The following is a 14,765-nucleotide window of genomic DNA, read 5'->3' on the forward strand; positions in this document are numbered from 1 at the left end:
TACGATTGCTGTCAGGGGCAGAACATCGGCTGATCTGTTCTTTTACTACTTTATTTAAACTGAAGGTTAGTGGCAGGTCAGCAGATGGGGAAGTCCGATCGTTCGTCCGATATTGCAGGTAAACCAGCACGTCTATGGCCACCTTTATACGTAAATACAAATAAGCAGCAAGGGAATGTCCTATCAGCAGGAGAACTATGGCAGCTCCCACTTCTATTAAAAATATAAAGAGATGGAATGTTTTGTGTGCATAGTAAGCTGTACCTTTATTACTATATTGTCTAAGGGAAACACTATGGCAGCTCCAACCAACCTGTATTAATACAAATAAATAGCCAAGGGGTGTTTCATTCTTTGTAATGGAATTTGTCAGAAAGCTGTTGTGCAAAGGCACAGAGTAATAAATAATTACACATGCTTGGAAAATCCTTTTTAGGTATAAAAAACAGGAAATTAATTAAAAATGGAAGTTAAAAGCACAGATAAACTCCTGTATAAAGGCAGAAAACACAGGAATGAGGACTGATATGGTCGTGTTTAAATTGATGTGGCCCTCAAGCCTCCCTTATTTTCTGCTGATATCGTCTGTTTTGTATGTGTAACAGTCAGTAAATATACATATTTAATAAGAGAAAAACATTTGAGCTCATTGGAAGAATCAGGGTAATTTATATGATGTGCAGTTAAACAGCTGTTTGCAGCCAGGCTTTGGGAAGCTGGACATCAAGTCACATGATGCGCCATTATGACATCACCAGCCACCGTTTATTAAAAATTCAAACAGAATCCACAGTGAATTACATTCAGTTGCCTTACAGCAGTCCCACTGTGAGGTCATCAGTTAGCAAGTAAACACCATCAGAAAGTAGGTCAGTGTCATTGTGACATCACCAGCCACCCTGTGATGTCGGTTAAAAACATAACAGGAATCAGTTTTCCTGTGACTTCACACCGTGTTGCATCGCAGGAAAACTTTCCCATAATTCACCCAATTTTTTTAGATTTTTACTCTTTTTACGAACTAGGTAAGTGAATAAATCTTAAATTTTAATACATTTGAACATTTTTCAATAATGAGACCGAAGAAAAAATATTTTTTTGAGAGTTAAAATGATTTTCCACTTAGACTCACTTTCCTGTTTGTTCGTTTGCTTTTTAGTATATTAAGATGAATCAAAAAACAACATCAATAGAAAAAGTCCAAGCTACGCTTGAGTTTTCATTACATCTAGAGCAATTCCAGAATCCAATTTCTCTGCGAAGTGGGTAAGTGTGTCTTAAGGCTTTAAGGAGTCCCTTTTGGTTACATTTCTGAGTTTAGATGAATCCAAATCTTCCAAAAAAAATCCTAGGACTGAGCTGAATCTTAGATTTGGAGCATACTTCAAGGCAGCTTCTAAGGCATTGCTCTTAGATACTTAGGGGCAGATTTATCAAGGGTCGAAGTGAATTCGAGGGAATTTTCAAAGTAAAAAAATACGAAATTAGAAGTAATTTTTTGGATACTTCGACCATCGAATAGGATACTACGACTTTGATTCGAAGTAAAATAGTTAGAATATTCGACCGATTTCGATAATCGAAGTACTGTAGTTCTCTTTAAAAAAACTTCGACTTCAATATTTCGCCAAATAAAACTGCCGAAGTGCTATGTTAGCCTATGGGACCATCTAGAGCAGTTTTTTGAAGTCGAAGAAAATCGTTCGATCGATCGCTGAAATCCTTCGAATCATTCATTCGAAAGGATTTAACTCGTTCGATTTTACTTCGCACGCAAATGGCCAAATTTGAATGAAAAAAAACTTCGACTTTGATTTTCGAAGTCAAAGTAATTCAAATTCAATGGTCGAATTTTGAAGTATTTTCAACTTCGAAATTCGACCCTTGATAAATCTGCCCTTTAGAATATCCTTTGATATATAGAAGCATTCAGGCAATCAATGTTCAGTGATGGATGAATTTTTCCTGTTTCACTGAAAATTTGTGAATTTACCGTGAAATTGGCGAAACATCAAAAAAGTTTGCGAAACGCATTGAAAGTCAATTGGCGTCAAAATTATTCTATTTTGACGCCCGCGACAATTTTTATACACTCGCCTACTGTGTCCAAATGTATTAAAGTCAATAGGCGGCCAAATAATTTAGACGCGCAATAATTTTTATTCGCGCGACTGTTCTGACTCGCACCCATGTTTTTGAGACTGCGTAATTGGCACCTGGCGAATTTATTCGCCCATCACTAGTCCCCTTTAACAGAACGTGTTTATGAGGGTCAGAGAGAGTTGGATTTTAATGTCACGTTTTAAATATTGATATTGAAAACTTTGTTTTTGTTTGTAGAATGTTGGCAAATCAAGACATCCTTTGAGGTTCTGACGAGCATCCCTCACACAATTGAAGCAAGGATTTTTCATACTAAAGGTACTTGTTACGTATACCCTCGTTACCTAGTTCTGCATATGGAGTTTTCAGGTCCCGTTCAATGGATTCAGGTGCTTCATACGGAAAGATTTATGTTCCTCTTTCCAGGCACTGATTCTGATCAACATTTAGACCCAGTTTAAATTGGGGAAGATTTATTAAGGGTCAAATTGAAAATGTAAGGTTTTCTATGGTCAAAACTATAAAATTCGACTAGGGAATTATCCAAACTCCGATTTGAGTTTTTTTAAGAAATTCAGATTCGATTTTCGATATTTATCGCCCAGGGATGAGTTTGTAGCCTTCCTGAGAATTGAGTTTGGTCAAGATTTGAATTCGAGTTTTTCAGTCTGTAAGTTTTACATATTCAATTCTAATAATAACTATTCGAATATTCATATTTTGAGACAAATCGAATTGATGTAAAGTTAAAAAACACATGAATTTGAAATTCGAGCCCTTGATAAATGTGCCTCTATACGTTATTATTGTTGACATAGTCTTCGCTCACACTGTTTGTGTAATCGTTTGGTAAATTGTGCAAAATGATTCTGTTTTAGATGATCTGGCATATCCGGCTACAGTCGACGGCAGTGTCCTCTCCAGGCAGTGAGTTTAATATTTTTACGACCAAACAGGCTGTTACAATTGACGACGTCGTGATCTACAGAGTTAAATTCCTCCTGGATGAGAGTAAAGTAAGTGATACAAAGTCTTTTAGATCAGGGTTTGTGTTTCTGGGTTCCCTATACCGTATCTTACGTTTCTTTTATTTTCTCTGCAATGACAGATTGAAGAGACTCTGAATTCCCTGGAGAGCAAGATGAAATTTGACATATACTATGCAGAGTAAGTAACTCCTTTCTTTCCATCACTCGAATGTTTTTGCTTTTCTGGAAATGTTTCGATTACTCCCTTGCTAAATGACGGGACTTCACCCAACCACCCTTGTATTAGACTTACATATAGAAATAGATTTACTACCTGAGCAGTTAAAGGGTTGTTCACCTTTAAGTTAACTTTTAGGGGCCGATTCACAAAGGGTCGAATATCGAGGGTTAATTAACCCTCGATATTCAACTGGGAATTAAAATCCTTCGACTTTGAATATCGAAGTCGAAGGATTTTAGCGCAAATAGTTCAATCGAACGATCGAAGGATTATTCCTTTGATCGAACGATAAAATCCTTCGAATCGAACGATTTGAAGGATTTAAATCCAACGATCGAAGGAATATCCTTCGATCAAAAAAACTTAGGAAAGCCTATGGGGACCTTCCCCATAGGCTAACATTGAGTTCGGTAGCTTTTAGATGGCGAACTAGGGGGTCGAAGTTTTTTCTTAAAGACACAGTACTTCGACTATCGAATGGTCGAATAGTCGAACGATTTTTAGTTCGCATCCTTCGATTCGAAGTAAAAGTCGTAGTCGAAGGTCGAAGTAGCCCATTCGATGGTCGAAGTAGCCCAAAAAACACTTCGAAATTCGAAGTTTTTTTACTTCGAATCCTTCACTCGAAGTTAGTGAATCGGCCCCTAAGTTTGTTATAGAATGGCTAATTCTAAGCAACTTTTCAATTAGTCTTTATTATTTATTTTTAATTAGTTTTTTTAATCATTTGCCCTTTTCTTCTGATACTTTCCAGCTTTCAAATGGGAGGTCACTGATCCCATCTAAAAAAAACAAATGCTCTGTAAGGCTTCAAATGTATTGTTTTACAATTTTTTTATCACTGGTCTTTCTATTCAGGCCTCTCCTATTCATATTTCTTATTCAAATGCATGGTTGCTAGGGGAATTTGGACCCCAGCAACCAAATTGCTGAAATTGCATACTGGAGAGCTGCTGAATAAAAAGCTAAACTCAAAAACCACAAATAATAAAAAATTAAAACCAATTATAAATGATCTCTCTAAATCATACTAAAAGTTTATTTAATTGGCATGAATGATTTTTTTGTCCTGACACAAGGACAACCGAGAACAGATTATATAGTTACATAATTAATTTGGTTTAACCCTATTAAATGATCCTCAGTGCATCTATGTATATTCATACACACGTATATAGATCTAGCAATAGACTAGGTTAAGTGACAATACTGTTCCCTAAATTAGGATATAATTCATTGTAATACAAGAAAGCTAACAAGACTGATGGGTTAGTCAAATCTGATTTGTGTTTAATACATCGATCTTCTGGTTTTATCTGAACAGATTAAACGAACGTAAGAATTTGACACCAATCTGCAGCGAGGACATGACACTGCACTTTAACCTGCATCGAGGGATTCATGGCCACATGAATATAGTATTTAAGACACTTTCAAAGCTCTCCGTCAATGTTCATGGCCTGTTGGTAGTATTACAACCCCCACTGAAGAAGTAAGTACACGGATTGTTATTGTCCGATACAGATGATGACATTTTTTACTATTTGATTAAGAAATCATATCAAATTCAAGATAATACATCCATCTATATTTGTTATTTTTATAGCTTTCCCGAGAAAAGCTCAGTATTCAAAAGGCTTCTTCCTAACCGGTGGACAAGGCTAAAATACCGACGTTGGAAAGTGTCATTTTTGGCAAAGACTTCAAAAAGAAATTGGCAGCAGACGTAAGTAAAAAACATGAATTTGTATTTGAACCTTCCAGGGGGTAAAAACAGTTATGTGAGTGGAATTTTAAATAGGAACAAAAGTTCACAGACAACCCCAGGCCCCTCTAACAGCCAGGGCCGGAACTAGGGGTAGGCAGAGTAGGCACGTGCCTAGGGCGCAAAGCTGAGCGGGCGCCAGGCACGTACCTGCTCTTTCGCCTACCCCATGTCCGGTCCTGTGTCTCCCTGGCTGCCGCTGGTAATTTGCATTTAAATGCGCTTGCACGCATGCGCGCTGGCTCGTACTTTTGCGCATGCGCAATTGAGCACACACTAAGCCGGCGTCGTGACCGGCCAGGTTCCCTAGGGCGCCTGCCCGTGTTGGCCCGGCTCTGTTACCAGCATTCCTCCCTCCTCCTGAACTCCAGCACTTTGCACTTATGTCTGTAACTGGCAAAAGAAAGCAGAGTAGTGCTGTGGGGTAATAGGGCTCCATATTGTACTGCTTTGTGTCCTCTGCTTTCTTCCTTTCTTCATGCCTCTGTTTCTCTATTTTAGGGTAAAAGCTTTGTGATCGAAGAGAAATACTTGCAGCATGCCTATCGTTTCCTCTCAACGCTACGATCCTGCTTGCTGCTTTCCTATGATGGACTGTACAGTTATTTCACCTCCATATCAGAAACGCTGCCTTCCTCACTCAAGCTGGAGCTTGGTATGTGATTGCTTCTACTTTGTGCCATGTATTTGGCCTGTTAGGTTTTTTTTAACTTAGTTCATTTAAACATTGATCTTTCTCTGACCACCCGACATCCCAAATTTATATTAGATATTGATGAGTCAATTAACACATTCTTTCCTCTTGGGAGTTTAAAGATTATGGGCATTAACATATAAAGTGCTCATTAAGGTGTCCCAAAGTGACTGTTAATTTACACACTGGCCTTGATAGTATCTTCAATATTAGATCAGTGACAAATGGGGCATTTTGGTTGTAAAACTCATCTCAGGTAACTCACCATCATTAGGAAGCACTGCGAGTAGCTGGGCACCTACAATTATTACCTACAAATCTAACAAGACACTTCTTATTCATTTTATTGAGATGTTTCCTGTGGTGGGTAACAGGTGGTTCCATTGCTGCTACAAGTAGTAGTGATCATGACTCACAGTATGCCGCAGCCTTTAAAGGCAAAGGTAAAGAATTATTACTTTTAGAAAGACGTGTGGGTTAATATAATAAAAGATGCTCATTTTGAACCATGTCTGGTAACCTGAGTAATCACAGGCTTGTTTTTAAACTGGTGACCAGTGAATTGTACCTTTTCATTGGTTACTATGGCTTAGTAGACCTGGTGGCACAAGTTTTATTGCATTAACCCCTTGCTTTCTAAATCCACCTTGGAGAATTACATTGGTCATCTGGACAATTCCCAAGAAGTCACAGCATGTTGTGTCCTTCTTCTGTCACACCATTGTTATATCCTAAGGGCTCTTCGTCCTTTCCAGTCTGATCCACTACATTTTTTCATCACAGCAGCAAAGTAACACACCAGGGAAAGGGAATATGAACAGCTTCTATTCTTAGATAAAAAAACACATTATAGTGAATTGTAATATAATGCTGTTGTTTCACTGCTCATTTGCATGGTCTTTGTTTCCTCCTCAGAAAAACTTGATATGAAAGCCCGGCTCAGTGAGTTATCTGACAAAGTGACGGTAAGTTTGCTTTCCATATTGGGGTATTTTACATACTGTATTCTCCATGTCTGCACAATGTATTGATTATTGAATATTTTAACCATAGGAAATAGAAGACGCCAATGATCTGCCAGAAGCAATAAATGGCAGCCTAATACAACTGTCATCTCAACTTCTCAATCTATGGGGAATATTTCTTCAATCCTCCTTGGAGAGTAAAGCAGAAAAGCAGCAAATAAAGGTAAGGAGCAGACTGAATTGGATTTAGGGCAGATGCAGCTTTCCTCTTGTGCCCTTCATTCCTCAGTGTGGCTGCATTTATTGTTTTATACTGTTGTTTACTCTCAAGATTGTGCTTATGAACTGCGTCTATTCTTATTGTTTTATAGGAAGAAAAGTTCAAGAAGTTGTTCTTTTCTACTGACCATCCCCGAGAAGAAGCTATTTTATATGATGAGAAGATGTGAGTACAATGGGTTTTCAAATATTTAAATTTAGAGAAGTCAGTTGTTCTCTGATTGGGGAATATTGCATTTACACACTTTTATGGGCATTGGAATCATTTACTAAACTCTGAATGTAAAATCAAAAAAAATTATGATTTTTTTTTATAAAAAGACTTTTAAAAAAATTATGAATTTTCCGAATTTATTAAACCCTGAAGATGGAAAAGTCAGAATCTAAAAAATCTGGCATCTCAGACCTGTCGAGGTTACATATAAGTCAATGGGAGAAGTCCCAATAATTTTTTGATGTGCGCTGGGTTTTCGGGTGAAAATTCCAAAGAAATTGTGAAAATCGGATGGAAAAATCATGAATATCTAATTTTTCTTCCCACAAAGCAAATGTTCGGGAAAATGCAATCATAAATAAACGTAAAAAAACAGAGCGGATTTGATTGGAGTTTGTAGCAGAAAATATTAAGATAAATTTGGACTTTGATAAATAACCCCCTGAATGTCCTTTACATTTTTACCTCTAAGAGATACTTTTATATGAAAATGTCATACTTTTGTCATGCTAATGTAATAAATGGTACAAATTTACTACAAGTCTGGTATCCTTAGCAACCAAACAGCAGATATTATTGGTCTGATTATTAGGTGTTTAAAATCACGTGATTGGTTGCTTTTGGATACTACAGCTTTTTTATGATAATAATAATAATAAAGATTATTAAGATAAGATAATTATTTATAAGAACCCGTTTCCAATTGCAGCGCTCAAAGGCATAAAGAGATTTATGAAGAAGTAAAAAAATCTCCAAAAGTCAGTTGTTCTCTCGAGTGCCTGGACACGGACATTGTATCGAAATCTGCTCCAGTGATCTTTGAAGACCGGTACTTAGAGCCTGACGCAATTGGTACGTATGGAAAGAATCCACGGGTGTTCGTCCAGAACTCCTTCCATCCAGTATCTTTTGAATACGTATTTCTAAAGTGCCAACATTTTCCTGCTAACATTAAACATTTTGATTTTATAGATTGTTCAGAAGATGTTAAATCTTCCCCTGTTGCCTGTACTAAAGATCCGCGCAAGAAACTGAAGTCATTGCGTACTATCATGGCAACAGATGGAAATCTTGATTTAAGTGCCTCCTTTCATGACATGCCATATACTCTGAGGAAGGGGTAAGTGTTTTCACCCAGAATTTTGGATTTCACCCAGTGGTGTCATTTCTACAGATATTGGTATTAACCTAAAAATATATCTTTTGGTTTTGTTTTTCAGATTGTTTGAGGCTAAAAAAGAACTGAGAGAATGGATAAGTCGGTTCTTTTCCAACAACCGTTCCAAGAAGTTTACTCTGAGCATGGAGCTAGTCAACGACTCAGATGAAGGAATATCTGTGCAAATCAGGATGAGACCTTCTTATTGTAATTACCTTTTTACTATATCTTCTCCTGTGGGAAATATAAATATAACATACATTTTACCTTAACTTGAACAATAACCATGGACTTATTTCTACCCTAGGTACAACAGATGAGCAAGTAATAACTACCTTTGTATATGGATGTCACGGTGGAAGAACTGCTGTCATCGGACATCTAGGAAACAAGGTACAGTATGTTGCCGGCACTTGGAACAAGATAAATAACTGAGGGAGAAATGGTTACGGGATATATTGTCCTCTTGCCCCTTGCTATTTGCTGCATAGCTGGTTCTGACTATTGAAACAATAAAAATATTGAAGCCATATGATTATAGGAAATCTAATCTGGGGGAGGGCTGACACTACTTTGTCGTGTCAGAGTCCTGAAAGAGAGTTTAAATTGTTTTACAGGTATAGGATCCCTTATCCGGAAACCCGATATCCAGAAAGCTCTGAATTATGGAATGGCTGTCTCCCATAGACTCCATTTTATCCAAATAATCCAAATTTTTAAAAATTATTTCCTTTTTCTCTGTAATAATAAAACCGTAGCTTATACTTGATCCCAACTAAGATATAATTAATCCTTATTGGAAGCAAAACCAGCCTATTGGGTTTATTTAATGTTTAAATGAATTTCTAGTAGACATAAGGCATGAAGACCCAAATTATGGAAAGATCTGTTATCCGGAAAACCCCAGGTCCCGAGCATTCTGGATAACAGGTCCCATACCTGTATTAAATTTAGCCCCTATAGGTTGCTAGAGGAAAGGGGCCTTAAAAATATAGTCTTTAGAATGCCCAAGGTATTAAGTCTCTGTTGTTCTTCTGATTCTTAGGTTTTCAAGGCAATGCTGTATTAATTTCAAATTACTTATAAAAGATTTTTGTTTTGCTTATAGGATGAAACTCTGGCTGAATATGATTCTTTGGCAAATCGTCTATTGAGCCAAATTGCACAACTCATAGAATCGAACAGTTTGACAATATCCGGGATCAGGTAAAGAATGTGATATTGTACATACAGAAATGCTATCTTTATATCTCTCTATCTACAAATATACACAGCAGTCAGGGCACTTACTATGCACAATATTACATAGAAATAGAAGTAGTTCATTTTTCACCAGGACCAGTGACTTTGAGTAACCAATCAACATCTGGTTGCCTGTTGGAAAGGGAGAATCTCATTGGTTGCTATTGATTACTGGGGCTGGTACAGTAGTATTTACCCCACTGGTGCTTTGTACAGATCGTTATTCTTAAATAAAATAAATGTTCTCTGATGCAATCTCATAAAATTAAATGCAAATACTGTATATCTATATGGGTCTTCCAACAAACCATGAAAACATTGACATCAGGCATCATATACTCTAAGGGGCCGATTCACAAAGGGTCGAATATCGAGGGTTAATTAACCCTCGATATTCGACTGGGAATTAAAATCCTTCGACTTCGAATATCGAAGTCGAAGGATTTTAGCGTAAATAGTGCAATCGAACGATCGAAGGATTATTCCTTCGATCGAACGATAAAATCCTTCGAATCGAAAGATTAGAAGGATTTTAATCCAACGATCGAAGGAATATCCTTCGATCAAAAAAACTTAGGAAAGCCTATGGGGATCTTCCCCATAGGCTAACATTGAGTTCGGTAGCTTTTAGATGGCGAAGTAGGGGGTCGAAGTTTTTTCTTAAAGAGACAGTACTTCGACTATCGAATGGTCGAATAGTCAAACGATTTTTAGTTTGAATCCTTCGATTCGAAGTCGAAGGTCGTAGTAGCCCATTCGATGGTCGAAGTAGGCCAAAAAAAACTTCGAAATTCGAAGTTTTTTTACTTCGAATCCTTCACTCGAAGTTAGTGAATCGGCCCCTAAATATGTCTAATTAAATCATTAAATGTAACAAAGATGAAGATATTAACTTTTCTTCTTTAGTGGGTTAAAAGTGAGCTACAGTTAAAAAATGTACATCAAGCAATGTGAGACCCAACAGTCTTATAGGGCAGGGCCTACGTTACCCATTGTGTTTAATGAGAAATGCATCATGTCATTTTCTTATAATATTGGCACATGGAGTAGAATAGCAACAACACCCCCAGTGAGCAAAAATACATGCGAATATTGCTCCTTTTATTTTGTGTTTCAATGGACAGTTTTACTTGACCCAACATTGTGTGTTCTTATTGTGTAGATTATTATCCAACGAAAAGAAACTCCTTTGGGAGCAACTTGTACCTAAACGAAAAGTCAGAGAAAATCAGAGCAGTTCTACTGGTAAGATAAACATTGATTTTTCCATTACATTATGAATGAAGGATGGGCATTACTTTGATTACATTGACTTATTCTATTTTATTTTATTGTAGGTTCCAAAGACAACGGCAGTAGTGAAGATGACGGAACACATCTAGTAGTCTGTGTACATGGCAGAGCTGGTAAGTAAAAACTATTTTAAGATTGGATTCTGACACCAACACTTGCGGGTGTTTTGTCCTATGCTATACCATTGCCTTGCCCTGTTAAAAAACAGCTTTATTTCTTCTCTAGGTTCCGAATATGATCTTGTATTAGTAAGACCTTACATCGAGTGTGGCGTGACACATGGAAAGACCGACTTCCTAATGTCTATGTACAACAAGGTACGTACGCTGACATGTCTGTGCATCGCGTTCTGAGGGAGATATCGCTATTCCTATATGAAACTGTTCAAACATTATATCCATCTCAGCTCAATGTAAACTAATAGCCAATGATGATAAAGGGGCAGATTCACTACTTCGAGTGAAGGATTCGAAGTAAAAAAACTTCGAATTTCGAAGTGTTTTTTGGGCTACTTTGACCATCGAATGGGCTACTTCGACCTTCGATTACGACTTCGACTTTGAATCGTAGGATTCGAACTAAAAATCGTTCGACTATTCGATAATCGAAGTACTGTCTCTTTAAGAAAAAACTTCGACCCCCTAGTTCGCCATCTAAAAGCTACCGAACTCATTGTTAGCCTATGGGGAAGGTCCCCATAGGCTTTCCTAAGTTTTTTTCCTTCGATCATTGGATTAAAATCCTTCAAATTGTTCGATTCGAAGGATTTTATCGTTCGATCGAAGGAATAATCCTTCCATCGTTCGATCGCACTATTAGCGCTAAAATCCTTACGACTTCGATATTCGAAGTCGAAGAATTTTAATTCGACCCTTTGTGAATCGGCCCCAAAATGTAACTATCCTGAGAAATGTATCATTTTATTATTAGCTTTTTATTATTTTACTGATGATTAATATGAAATGATCAGTTGCAGTGGGGGCCCATAAAGATCATTTTGATATTTAAAATGAAACAAATTAACCCTATGATTGATCGATCAGAAGACAAAAACGACTTCTGTGGGATTTGATATCCCAAGATATATAGAAAAATATGATCACATTTCATGGAAAATGTTGCTGGAAGACAGGAAGTGGATATGTCTTAGAAGATTATTGTTGCTGGTTGTTAGCAGATAGGCCCTTTATTATTGCTATTTTATACGCCGTTAAATAATTGTGGCAGCTACAATGTTTTCATTAGTGCTGGTCTCTATGCGTCTTTTTTACTTCTCGTATTTTCTTTACAGGGCTCCACCTCTGAAGATATTGATTATTTGGCCAGCGGTCTCCTAATTGAAATATTAGAGCACATAGGAAGCAAAAAGCTCATTATTGCCAGAATCAGGTACAGTAATTAGCAAGAATCTCTATACTTATTAATTAATATGTATGAATTTTTTTATAGTAATGTTAATTTTCTCTCCCCGCAGCTTTATTGGCTTCTCTCTGGGCGCTCTGGTAATACGCGCAGCTCTGTGGAGACCTGAATTTGAAGCCTTCCTTGGAAACCTGCACACTTTCCTCTCCTTTGGTGGACCACATATGGGTCTTATGTGCCACAGCAGAAATCTGTTTAAAACTGGTAGGGATTTACTGGCTACATTGTTTTATTATTGACAAGTAACTGACTGATTAGAAACAACAAGAAATATATGTAAATGGATTTAACCCTGCTTAATTTACATCAAGTACAATGTAATATATCATTATTACAGGACAAAAGTCAAAAATATAAAATATTATTTTTAGGAAATTTCACAGCTGTATTTTAAAACTTTTTAAGATGCAGTGTGTTTTATTGATAATATAACCCCGCACCTTTACCTACATTTCAATTAACTTTAGCATGTTTGTATATAATACAATTAATAAATATGTGCATGTCTTTTGTTATAGGCCTGTGGCTTGAGCAGCTGTTCGATAAATCTGTCTCCGTATCCCAGATGGCATTCACAGATCACAAAGACCCAAGACAAACGTTCCTGTACAAACTTAGCCAGAAAACAGGTAAGACATTGGGCCCGTCTTTTGTATGGATTTCATCTGTATATTAAATTGTACAAAATCCCCAAATAAAGCTACTGTTATTTGATAGTTTTATTAGAAACGAGCGAGGTAGTATTTTAAGATATTTGCAGGTCTTAAAGTGCAGCCACCATGGACCTGATATGAACCCAATACTCTTGAGTAACTTACATTGCAAAATAGTGATTTCAAATTTATCTTATTGAAAGTATCATCCCTTCATTTCATGGCACGTCTGTATTGATGCCTTAACCTTGTTCTGGAATCTCATGGTGAATATTATTGTATTACAGGCTTGGAACACTTCAAGAATGTGATTCTAGTGAGCGCGTTACAAGATCACATTGTTCCCTATCACTCCACTCGTATTGAAATGTGCAAAGCTGCTCTGAAGGGAGATGAGATAGGTAAGGGTCTCACTTTTAAACATATGTCTACTGAATGGAGTACATGCACCATTGAAGCACGAGCCAATTCTCCACCAGCCAAGACTCCCACAATGCCTTGCACACTGCTGTGATTCTTTACAGGTTTGTTTATCACAGAACATACATCAGACTAAGGAAAGTAGGCCTCTTGGCTGGAGGAGAGTTGACCCCTGCTAAATAGTTCTAGCTGTACATTTTATTTAAAACATTTCCAGCACATAAAGAAGGTGCACAAGTCTTTGCAGGATAAGTTTGTTGCTGTAATGGAAAGGCTACCGTATATTTATTAATAATGTTTTCCATTTCCTTTTCAGGAACTGTTTATACAGAGATGCTCCGAAACACCCTTGAGCCTATTCTAAACAACAAGAACTGTAACTTTGTGAGATACGACGTTAGTTTTGATGTGCCCAAATCATTCAATTCTTTCATTGGACGTACGGGCCACTGCGCATTCGTTTCATCTTGGCAATTTTTGGAGAACTTCTTTCACAATGCTGGCCTGAAATATTTTGAATAGAAGAAATGTGATGCCCGACATGTTTAATGCTATTGAAGTGCCAGAGACATGGAGTTGCAGAACCTTTACTACCTTGTTGCACAATGAACTAACAACACTGACTTCTCTTCTACACTATACGAGCTGACGCCAAAGGCAAAAGAAGAAGAAGATTCCAGAAACATCTTTAACTTACAGCGCTGCATATATCCATGTATATTTCCTTATACTGTATATACCTTTGTATGTAGCACTTTGTATATAAACATTTGTAAAATTTATATATTCTTTGTTACTGACACCAATAAAATAAACTTTATTAAAAAAAATTTTCGATTTTGTTATCATTACCAGGTGGGTCACTGGTCACATTTGCCCATGCCCAGCACATTAAGGGGCCGATTCACCAAGGGTCGAATATCGGGGGGGTTAATTAACCCTCGATATTCGGCTGGGAATTAAAATCCTTCGACTTCGAATATCGTAGTCGAAGAATTTTAGTGCAAATAGTGCGATCGAACGATCTAAGGATTATTCCTTCGATCGAAGGATTAAATCCTTCGAATCGAACGATTCAAAGGATTTAAATCCAACGATCTAAGGAATATCCTTCGATCAAAAAAACTTAGGAAAGCCTATGGGAACCTTCCCCATAGGTTAACATTGAGTTTGGTAGCTTAAAGATGGCGAACTAGGGGGTCAAAGTTTTTTCTTAAAGAGACAGTACTTCGACTATCGAATGGTCGAATATTCGAATGATTTTTAGTTCGAATCCTTCGATTCGAAGTCGTAGTCGAAGGTCGTAGTAGCCCATTCAATGGTCGAAGTAGCCCAAAAAACACTTCG

At 37.2% G+C, this 14,765-nt stretch overlaps 2 protein-coding genes across 4 annotated transcripts; both read left to right on the plus strand.

Moving 5' to 3' along the window:
* Window positions 1–5,500: 5,500 nt before the first annotated feature.
* On the plus strand, window positions 5,501–10,936 carry LOC121399525 (protein FAM135A-like). 3 transcript variants are annotated; one of them, XR_005965114.1, is made up of 9 exons: window positions 5,501–5,732; window positions 6,687–6,736; window positions 6,825–6,959; window positions 7,108–7,181; window positions 7,939–8,081; window positions 8,202–8,349; window positions 8,450–8,781; window positions 9,497–9,594; window positions 10,793–10,936. XR_005965114.1 is itself a non-coding variant. In XM_041580552.1 (6 exons), exons 1-6 carry the CDS (start codon window positions 6,665–6,667, stop codon window positions 8,658–8,660), a joined length of 783 nt encoding a protein of 260 aa, XP_041436486.1. In that variant the 5' UTR covers window positions 6,576–6,664; the 3' UTR covers window positions 8,661–8,932. The 3 variants fall into 3 exon arrangements, 1 of the variants encoding a protein (XP_041436486.1); XR_005965113.1 differs by lacking the exon at window positions 5,501–5,732 and having other exon boundaries at window positions 6,576–6,736; XM_041580552.1 differs by lacking the exons at window positions 5,501–5,732; window positions 9,497–9,594; window positions 10,793–10,936 and having other exon boundaries at window positions 6,576–6,736; window positions 8,450–8,932.
* Window positions 10,937–10,994: 58 nt separating this feature from the next.
* On the plus strand, window positions 10,995–14,215 carry LOC108697807 (protein FAM135A-like). The gene is made up of 5 exons (XM_041580553.1): window positions 10,995–11,240; window positions 12,215–12,312; window positions 12,398–12,549; window positions 12,864–12,974; window positions 13,286–14,215. Exons 1-5 carry the CDS (start codon window positions 11,097–11,099, stop codon window positions 13,510–13,512), a joined length of 732 nt encoding a protein of 243 aa, XP_041436487.1. The 5' UTR covers window positions 10,995–11,096; the 3' UTR covers window positions 13,513–14,215.
* Window positions 14,216–14,765: the final 550 nt, after the last annotated feature.

The sequence above is a fragment of the Xenopus laevis genome, chromosome 1S (genome assembly GCF_017654675.1).
Source record: "Xenopus laevis strain J_2021 chromosome 1S, Xenopus_laevis_v10.1, whole genome shotgun sequence".
Classification (NCBI taxonomy): domain Eukaryota; kingdom Metazoa; phylum Chordata; class Amphibia; order Anura; family Pipidae; genus Xenopus; species Xenopus laevis.

Coding starts and splice junctions, on each gene's coding strand:
- LOC121399525 (XM_041580552.1), top strand. CDS start 6,665: ATGGTCTTTGTTTCCTCCTCAGAAAAACTTGATATGAAAGCCCGGCTC. Junction 6,737..6,824: donor AGTTATCTGACAAAGTGACG/GTAAGTTTGCTT, acceptor TTTTAACCATAG/GAAATAGAAGACGCCAATGA. Junction 8,350..8,449: donor CCATATACTCTGAGGAAGGG/GTAAGTGTTTTC, acceptor TTTGTTTTTCAG/ATTGTTTGAGGCTAAAAAAG.
- LOC108697807 (XM_041580553.1), top strand. CDS start 11,097: ATGCTATACCATTGCCTTGCCCTGTTAAAAAACAGCTTTATTTCTTCT. Junction 11,241..12,214: donor TAATGTCTATGTACAACAAG/GTACGTACGCTG, acceptor TTTTCTTTACAG/GGCTCCACCTCTGAAGATAT. Junction 12,313..12,397: donor CTCATTATTGCCAGAATCAG/GTACAGTAATTA, acceptor CTCTCCCCGCAG/CTTTATTGGCTTCTCTCTGG.